Consider the following 9,910-nt stretch of genomic DNA (forward strand, 5'->3'; position numbering starts at 1 on the left):
AAAAACCGATTTCCTTCTTATATAGGCACATGAAAAAACCCAAATTGTCGAGAATTATATCATGAGTCCACTATTTGTTGACATAATAACTGAGATAAACAAGTTAAAATCAGCAACAATGTTCCTCCCTTGCGGTATGATCAGTTTTAAGCCATTTCAATTCATTATTAATCAGGGAACCATAATTTGGACAGGTCTTGGAAATGATCAGCTTACACAGCAATTCATTTGTGCCTCCCCAATCTTAACCCCTTCAAGAAAACCTAAAAGCGAGCAGCTACAACTGGAGGGAAATATTCTTTAGAGAAATCGAGAGCAGCAGCAGCGGAACTAAACCTGACATGATTTCAGGTTTTCATTGGCCCGGCCAAATTCTTCAAGTCTTCTGTAAAGTTTCCCCAGTAGTTGCCGGCAGGTCTGAGGAGACGTGCATGGCCCGCACATGAGGTATATAACGTTTCCCAGAGGCCTCGCATAAATACCATCTTCACGGAGGTTTTGAAGAAGAGATCTAGCAAACAAAGATGCATAACTGCACAATTCTCAAGTAAAACACAAACGTTAAGAAACCAAGAATATTTTCTTAGAAGCATGCTCAGAGAGTTAGGTAATGAGGTGTATAGTTTCAATTCAATGTTGGTGTCATGCAAGTCAGAATAAATTTGGTCCCATAAAATTCTTTTACTGAGTACTTTGTGGGAACTTTTTCTGGGTAAAACGCTGAACAGATGCAGAAAGTATCAAAACCCAATGCAGGGAACGCAAAAACAACTGGGTAGTGTTTGGTTTGATGCAATGTGGGAAGGAACCGAGTGATCATTCCTTCATCTCTAAATGGAATGACCAATACCTCAATTGGTGATCAATGATAATGTAAAGCCTACTCTCTACGTTTTTCTGGCGAATTGACATCGGAATTCATTCTTAGATCCAAACATTGCTTTAAAAGGGTATTCAAAATACGTACGAGATGGATGTTCGGTGTCCCAACCATTCTTGCAAGTCCCATTACAACTTAAGCACACAGCGGGTGGACCCATCAGATTCTATTTCCTAGTGTTTGAAAATGTCGTATGCAAATCCAAAGTGATGAACAAGACTTGCGACATTCCACTCTCCGCCAAAGCAGAAGGATGGTGCCATAAAGAATGGAAAGCTGGAATTAAAAGTTAAGAGATGGTACCCAGCATTAGAGCCTTCTGCTCGAAGTTCTAGGGCACAAAGTGTTCCCAATGCAACCACTCTATCGACTGTTCGAAGCAATGAGATCTGTTGCACTAGATCCATGTCCCATAACTGCACAAACCCAAAAACAAATAACAGCCTTCGCAAAAATCACGAATGACACAATCAGATAGTCATACCGAAAATGTTTGCAAGATGGGCATCATTTTACGTAAGCCAGTAATAATTGTATTCCAAACAACCCAAGATAAATAATCAAGCAACCAAAGAAGACATAGACAACTACACAGTACCATTAAATCCATGTGATTCAGATTTGCACACGGGTGGAAATCATGTGACAGACGAACGACAAAATGAAAATAACCCATCACACAAGCTTGGGACAAGATAATTTAACAAATAATGGATAAGCAGAAGGCGGAAATTTATGGGGTAAACAAGGCAGGCACCACATGGAAAAATAGAGCAATGAATAAGAAAGCTCATTTATGCATACCTCCCTTAGCAAGCTTCCTTCAGATATTAAATTGATGTTTGTTTTAGAGTCCTTAAACCATTTTATGGATTTAGCAGCTGCTGTACATCCTAGAGCATGCGCAGTGTACGAGTGGCCATGCAACAGAGCCTGAAGCTGAACCAGAGCAAAAGATAATGTAAGCAGACAGCTGTCCTTAGAAAAACATGCAAATATTTTAACTATCAAACATGGAGGACAAGCAACATTGACTTCACCAAAATAAATTGATATGGCCCTCTAAAATTCACTGTATTCCAGCTAAATTCCGGTTCATACCTCCTAGGTTGTTTGCCAATGCATTTTAGTGGTTCATTACTTGGTTGGAATTGAACTGGTCCCTACTTCAGTTTTGAAACTTAATTTGGTCGACATTAGGATATCCATTCCTAGCAAGAAATCTACTCGTAGGCATCTATAAAAAGAACACCACTGAAGTAGGGTGAAACAAGTAGATTAGTAAAACATGAGAGATTTGAGGGTGCTCTCTCTTTCTTCTCTTTGTTTTCATACTGACATTATTGTGCATTATCAAGAACCAGAACCAGAACCAGCACACAAATTCATGTTGTTCTATCATACAATGACACAAACTTTCTTTAACTCAACTCAAGTGAGACAATCAACTGTATAACTTGTTATCAGCAACTGCCAACTGGTATTGCTGCCAAGGGCAAACAATCATTCTGTCACGAGTCATTACTTCATGAAAAATTCAATCAGATGTACTTTCTTTCCTCCAAATAAATGAAAAGATGTACTGCTAAAGTCAAGATGCCCAACCATCACAGAATTACCTTTGAATCTCCAACAAATGCATTAAACACAGCATCTGTTGCCAATGTTGCTGCCAATGGTACAATCCCACCAGTCATCAGCTTTGCAAAACAAGCTATATCTGGTTGACAGCAAAGTAGTTCTGCAGCAGACTGGAAAGAAAGATAAGCTTAATCAGATAACATAGTATGAGGGAGAAGATGCAAGTAAGACTACATGGGCAACGAACCTCCACTCCCAAACGCCAGAAACCAGTAAAAACCTCATCGAAGATGACTGGAATCTTTCTCCTTTGGCATTCTTCAACAAGTACACGTTGGAAAAGTGGATCAACCATCAGCATTCCACCCGAACCTTGTATAACTACAAGACCATCCAGGTAATTAAAAGTCATAAAGTCAGAATACGATAGAGTCAGAATACGATAGATAGATCCTGCGGCACAATCTTTGGCCATTTAGTGCACCTAATAAGAACATGTGTGTGCAACTAGGATAATGAAACTTAGGCTCTCAAGCTTCAGCCAACCTTAAGTTTTCCCTTACTTTTTGGCCTTTCATTTAACACCAACCTCAAAATAGCTGGTTAGAAAGAAAAAAAATTTGAATAGATGTTTGACAATGACCATAAATCTGGAAGATTTCCTTGATCTAAACTCGCTGTAACCAAATTAGGTAGCAGTACCATTCTAACACTGACCTAGATCACCTTGTCAATTCTTCATACATTGCAGAGAAATACATTAACAAGCTGAGGATGACCTCTCCGATGACATGATTACAATTTAAGAAAAGTCTATTCATGCTTGACCAAACGACCACAGGGCCAATATTGATTACTTCCTTCAGAAAACTAAGGAAGCTACTTATGATTTCTGCACGCATCCAAGAATTGTCTACAATGCATCCCAAAGTGCTCAAGAGAGCCAATGTCTAAAGTGGACAGGACTTTAGGCAGGGTAGATTACAAAAATGCCGAAATACCACTACTTAAAAGTTAAAAAGCCAACTGTTCAGACCCAAGCATGAGTTAGGCAACTGTGGGTCCAGCAAGAATATCTTCTATGTTTTGACTTTTATATCATTGGTCCAATATGGTTCATGTGAGACACTTCTCTCTTTTCTCCTTATCCATCCATCACTTCAAGGGTTAATCCTCCCAACAGAGCCAACAAAATAATCGCTGAACCTCCAACACCTGTGTCACTACCATATGAGAAACCAGTATGGATGATGAAGATGCAACATCAATGTTGAAAGTGAGGTCTCATAATCCAACTCATTTAACAGGGTGGAAAGAGCATGATGTAGAATGTGCCCTAGGAAAGGAAGGTTGACCCAAAGAAAATATTTATTGATAGAATCTTAATCAATTAACAGCTTTAAGGAACACTAAGTCCAACTATTTTAGGAACTAAAAGATTCTAAGAAGCTTAATAGTAGTTCTGAAACACAATCAGGTGTAATCTTACCTGGTTCTATAATCAATGCTCCAATATGGCTAAATTCACTCATCCTGGAATGTAGTGATAACGCTTGTGATATATATGATGAATAACAAGCAGCAAGACTTGACCCATCCCTGCTCTTGTAGAATAGTTCGTCGCGCAACCTAAAGGCTGTCAAAAGTTCAACACCTATTATTCAGAAATGAGAAGATCAGCAGGCAAGCTATTGGAACACAATATACTCACCCATATCTTCCACATTCACGTTTTCAGGATGTATCCTTTCAGGTAGAGAAAGTTTCCAAACTCCGTTGTCCATAAAGACTGTGGGAGGATCCAGAAAAAGCCCTCTTCCCGTATACCTGTCAAAAATTGGAAAGTAAAATATTACAGAACCTTATTCTAAGTTGGTTTGCTCTTAACTTCCATTCATTGTTCCGAGACAAGTACCATTAAACAATCTATTCATGAAGATGTACATAACCTACATGAGCAAATGAACTATACTTATTGCATATATAGCTGCTAACCAAAACATGCAGTATGACGGCCAAAATGATTTATCACCAGTTCTTCTTTCTTTCTTTCTTTCTTTCTTTTTTATTTTATAACCAGGTGTCCGGGCAAGCTTATGCGCACCTCGACTAATCATGGGGGACCATAATGAATTATCACCAGTTCATATATGCCAAGTTATTAGGAACAAATCTTAAGTACATGGCAAATATACTATCTTAGAAGCAGCATAACTGTCAAATGACTCAAATCCGGAAACCAGACTTTAAGGATAACATCCTCCTTGAGTGTCCCCAAAGGTACATCTGGAAATCAATGAGTACAAAACATGACAAAGAAAACATTAATGATAAATCAAACTACATCTGCTCAAAACAGCAATAATCAAAAGAAGACACAGAAGATGGCCGAAAGAACATTAGCTCCAGAGGTAAAGTATCAAAGGTATACAACACTATCTATGAAAACACATACTAAGAAATGCCCGTACCATGGTTGCTGGAGGAAACCTGTATAGGATGACGGTGCTTGTGCTTCCATAGCACCCAATGTATCACCATGATAAGATCCTCGAAGAGCTAAGACCTGTTTTAAAGAACACAGAACGAATTATGACTAGCTCCACCAAAGTTGATTTCATATATATGTCTAATGTATAGTATATCCGTTGAACTTCTAATTATCAAGCCTACTGTAAGGATACCTAAATCTTATACTTCAACGGTTTTTAATCACATCAATATGAAACAAAATAGTCATAGCATCTAGGAGATGGCCTAACAATTGAGCCTTGCAGGGTAATGGCAACCTACGTGCATAGGAACAAGAAAATGTAGCTTCCCCGGGAAACAACTTCATCCATAGCTTCACTAACGTATTGATAGGGATAATAAAAAATGGATAACTTAGGGGCGTGATCTTAAACAACAGTTGGGAGACAGCACAATGCATCAGGATCAAGGTGAGTTGTAGTGACAAAAACAATGGCTTACATGTGCCAAAAGAAAGCACTTCAGTGGTTGATTTTAGCACAATCCTCCACTATATATGATATAACTCTAAAATATACTCATCAAAAAGTTATCAATTTAGGAAGGATTAAGACCATATAAGGCTGAGCAATTAAGCTTAAATAAGCATCTATTTGAGTACGATAGGTAACAAGAAAAATAACAAGTACGAAAAGCTAGAAACGTACATGGTGGATAAAACATTCTGTTAGAAAAGGAGCAAGAAGCTCTTTGCAATTAAAACATTCTGCAAGAAGCTCTTTGCAACTTGGTCCAGCTAATCTTGTTGATGTGACATCCAAACATGCACAGGAGTCCAGCAACAGATAGAGAGCAGAAAGACAGAGGAGAACACATGGTGAGGTAGGCTAAAACACTAAAAGGTTTCATAAATCTTGATTTACAACTCAAAATATATTTTTCTGCCTTTTAGTTCTACCATGCAATTTATAGCATGCTTTTTACTTCTAAAGTTGTGATCCAAATACTTCAAATCTACGCTAAAAACGTATGTCAGAAATGAGCAGGCGAAACCTTAGATTTGCTGAGTGCAAATCATTCATTGCTACCCACAAGAAGAAGAAAACAGAGAAGCAAATTTCTAGCACACATCAACTTGGTATCAGATATTAAGATACTACATTGTTTTAACAAGTCTTTTAGACGAGTCAGTTTGTGATCTCACCTTGAGCTCAATACATCTGTCACCCGTCTTTGCTTTCGGATGGTCCAAAAGCATCCCATGATCAAACAAGAATTTCCGGAATGCCATCTTCAAAGCAATTTCAATTGCTGTCGATCCATTGTCAGAAAAAAATGTTCGAGAAGCCCATCCTGCATGTCAAACAAAGTTGGTTGAGTATTGTTGTTATTACACCAAAGTAGAACTGCTATCAGGCTATCAGCAATGCCACACTCCATTCTAAAGTGGCAATGCACTACACAATGTCTAACATTAATGGCATGCGGACATGAGAGAGAGAGAGAGAGAGAGAGAGAGAGAGAGAGAGAGAGAGAGAGAGAGAGAGAGAGAGACCAAAGTTAATCAAAATGCTCAAACAAGGGGGGAAAAAACCCCGTAAATGTTATCTGAATGGATCTTAGAAGTGAAACGACCAAGTAGCTTACCTTTACCCACGCCTTCAAGCAAAAGTTCTGCACATTCTAAAGCAGGTTCATGAACATTCTCTGGAAACATTACATGACCAAATCTAGCAGCAGCATAACCCATATCTCTGGCAAGTTCAATCTGAAACCACCTAAACACAAACCTAAACTTACATACAAGGGTGTAACAGAGCCATACAGATACTATATTGTAACGATGCAAGGGAAAAGATGCAAACTGATGTTATAAATATTTGTGTCATACGTGTTTTCCATTTTTGCTGCAGGTACTCGGTTTTGTATATGTCAGTTTGTATCTGTATTTTCTTTTGCTAAGTACATGTAAAGGAGCTAAAGTGGTCCAACAGTTGTCTATTGCTTCTAAGACTCTCGAAGAACTTGGGTGTTCAAGCCACACCAGCATCAGTTCTGTATGGGTTTCACAACGTGATTGGGAGGAGGCATGGAATACATAATGTTGAAGTTGGTCTCATGAGTTATGAATGAACCAGACTAATAAAGTGATCCACAACCAGTTCTGACAGTTCACTGGTTTAAAAACTAGCTTAGGTGCTTCTAACATACCCCAGTTTGATGAACATACAATCGTTGTTGTAATACTACCCAAAACAAATTGGATGTTGCATTAGGAAAGAGGAGCCAGAAACACTAACCATCGCATCAAAATTAGATCCTAAAGAACACAGTAAGCTTCCAAGAATCTTTATAGGTTATCAGAAAGAAAAGAATGACCTGTAAAGTAAGATCTGGCCCCTGTGTCCACCAACTTGCACATGCATCAAACTGTTGCGTGATGAAATTGTTATTTAACACCTATATTGAGAACAAAACACATTAGCATGATGACAACTCATGGAAAATTGGGATTTCGGAAATCAAGATAAGAGGTTGTGCTAAAACAAGAACATAGTAAAATGTGAACCTTGGGAACAGCAAAGTTCTCGCCACAACGAGAATCTATTATAGTAACTGCTTCTTCGGGTACAAGTTTGTGTTGAGTAAACGGCCACCAAAATATATCTTGTGCCATCTTTGGCATGCTATGTAATCTCTCTATTCTCTGAATATAAGCTGAAATCATTGTTTCCTTGAGACAACCAAATACAGTCTGAGCTTCATCAAACCATTCCATCAATGTATCTGACATGTCTTGCGGAATAGGTGGAAGCACAAGTACAGGGACCCTAGAGAAACAAAGGGAAACATGTAAAAGGTTGCACACTGCAATTCTAAATGAAGCTCAAATGAAAAATAAAAACAAAAGCACAAGGTCAACAGATCCAACACAACCGTATGCATGGAGATTTTTACATGAGTAGAGAATATATCATGTTATGTGAATGGTAATTACAAGGCCTGAAGGCCATGCACTTGCCCAAAATGAACAATACAAATTGGAGTCAAATAGAATACAGAGAGGACTCCTACCTATTTCTCAAGTAAGACAACAATGGAACCTCATTTACAAGGCCATGATCTTCAAAAACAACAGCAACAACATCATAGCCGCGAAGTTTTAAACTTTCATAAGCTGATATTGTTGACGAAATCCCACCAAGCCGTCCATCCCCAACAAGAATAGCAGGTAACCGGAAAGGCCTGTAAACATGATTTCCAAGGACCTGAACAAAACTGAGGAAAAAAAGTGGACATGGTACTTCAAAATCATATAATATGTCGCCCGTCTTGTTAATGACTTAATGTAGGCACTTTCCTATCTCATGTATCAGCTTAATAGTATGATTATAAGAGATGTTTATTCGGGTATACCAATAGATTACTTTGGATATAAATTAACTATCGTATGAAACGGGGTTTTAGATTTAGATCAATATATGATAAGATTATAAGAGATTGCAAACAGGTTAGTGTAAATTTGTACTATATGTCATAAAAGGTTTGAATTTAAATTACCAAGTCTATTGTCTACAAGACTTGGAAATTTAGATCAATTTTATAAGTGTATGTCACAACATTTTTTTTCTTTCTTTTTATCTGCTTCAAGTTTAGAACCAAATTCAAAATTCAGTGAAAATACCAAATGGCTACTGTAAAGCTCGCAAAATCAATCCTTTTGAGACTCCCAAATGGGCTCTATAAACTTTCAGCCCAGTTTAACATACAAGTACGGATTTTTGGCAAAATTTAACCTCATAATTTGTAAAAGGAAAAGTCGCTAACTACAGACACATAGGGAGATGGTTAAGGTTTAGAAAGTATGTTGAACTATGTGAAAAGTATGTTAAATACCCAATGAAGTTCTATCAATTTTCGCATTATGTGGGCCTTAACCACTGCAAGACAGTCACAGGCTGTAACATATAGATTCATAGAACAACAAAGTAATTTGTATCCATAAATTCCACAATTCACTACCAAAAAAATACGAGCACAATGAAGTAGACTCATCACAAACCGGTACAAGTCGCACTGAAGAGAACCTGATGGCCCTGGACTAGCAACACCACCAGCAGTTTCCACCAAACTAAAAACACCGACCTTGTCACCACTACCTTCACACCCTCCTCTTCCTTCCAACCCGATTCCCAATCCCCTCTTCAACATCTCCAACACCTCCAAATCCTCCACCACCGCCCCTTCCCTCTCTGCCGCCAAATGAGCCGAAACCGCCTCTCTCCACCCGTACATCGTCTTACAAATCAACTCCGCTGCCGCGGCCCCATCCTCACCTAACTTACTTTCCTCGTACAACCCCAAATCCCTAAACCCACTCTCCAATTCCCCACCCTCTCCAGTTTCTACAACAGGCACGCTGTCAGAGCCCCGGGCTAATACACTATCAGCAGCTGAAATCGACATATTTAGGACGTGGTTCGAAGCGAGAACAGTATAGGATGGGTTTTTAATACCATGGAGAAAGAATTGGGAGAATTTGTTGTAAACGAAGCGGGAGTCGGAGTCGGATGGGAAGCCGGTTTGGACGGGTTTGAGGTAGATGAATTTTCTGGTGGGGGGAAGAGAGAGGGAGGGAGGAGAGAGAAGGAAGGAGGAGGCGAGGCCGGCGGAGACTAGGGTTTTGCCGACGCCGGTGTTGGCGCCCCATATCATGTAGATGGGGTGGGAGAGGGTGTATTCGATGGACGGCGGTGGGGGTTGGGTTGAGAAGAGGTTGGGGTGGTGGAGAGAGGTTGGGGTGGGGAGGACGCGGCGGCGAGCGGTGGCGAAGAGAGCGGAGAGTGGGAACATTGCGGGGTGAACGACGGGGCGGAGAGAGAGAGGGAGGAGGGTTTTTAGCGGGGTTTAGCGGCAAAAGTAGCGTACCAATTTCGAAATGTTTACTTCTTGCTTGGCTTCACTCTCACAGAATTT

General features: G+C 39.5%; 1 protein-coding gene across 3 annotated transcripts; it reads right to left on the minus strand.

Moving 5' to 3' along the window:
- On the minus strand, window positions 1-9,910 carry LOC131333758 (bifunctional dethiobiotin synthetase/7,8-diamino-pelargonic acid aminotransferase, mitochondrial). Of its 3 annotated transcripts, none has more exons than XM_058368498.1 (14): window positions 8,997-9,910; window positions 8,009-8,179; window positions 7,503-7,764; window positions 7,313-7,393; window positions 6,581-6,701; window positions 6,138-6,286; window positions 4,933-5,027; window positions 4,173-4,288; window positions 3,951-4,097; window positions 2,709-2,842; window positions 2,500-2,631; window positions 1,685-1,819; window positions 1,184-1,296; window positions 1-532 (listed from the first exon to the last, which is right to left on the minus strand). In XM_058368498.1, the coding sequence occupies exons 1-14, from the start codon at window positions 9,785-9,787 to the stop codon at window positions 331-333; spliced, it is 2,649 nt and encodes an 882-aa protein (XP_058224481.1). In that variant the 5' UTR covers window positions 9,788-9,910; the 3' UTR covers window positions 1-330. The 3 variants fall into 3 exon arrangements, with proteins under 3 accessions (XP_058224481.1, XP_058224485.1, XP_058224476.1); XM_058368502.1 differs by having other exon boundaries at window positions 1-511; window positions 3,951-4,115; XM_058368493.1 differs by having other exon boundaries at window positions 3,951-4,115.

This window comes from Rhododendron vialii, chromosome 1a (assembly GCF_030253575.1).
Source record: "Rhododendron vialii isolate Sample 1 chromosome 1a, ASM3025357v1".
Lineage (NCBI taxonomy): Eukaryota > Viridiplantae > Streptophyta > Magnoliopsida > Ericales > Ericaceae > Rhododendron > Rhododendron vialii.

Coding starts and splice junctions, on each gene's coding strand:
- LOC131333758 (XM_058368493.1), bottom strand. CDS start 9,787: ATGTTCCCACTCTCCGCTCTCTTCGCCACCGCTCGCCGCCGCGTCCTC. Junction 6,287..6,580: donor GCTTGAAGGCGTGGGTAAAG/GTAAGCTACTTG, acceptor TTTGACATGCAG/GATGGGCTTCTCGAACATTT. Junction 2,632..2,708: donor TCTGGCGTTTGGGAGTGGAG/GTTCGTTGCCCA, acceptor CTTTCTTTCCAG/TCTGCTGCAGAACTACTTTG.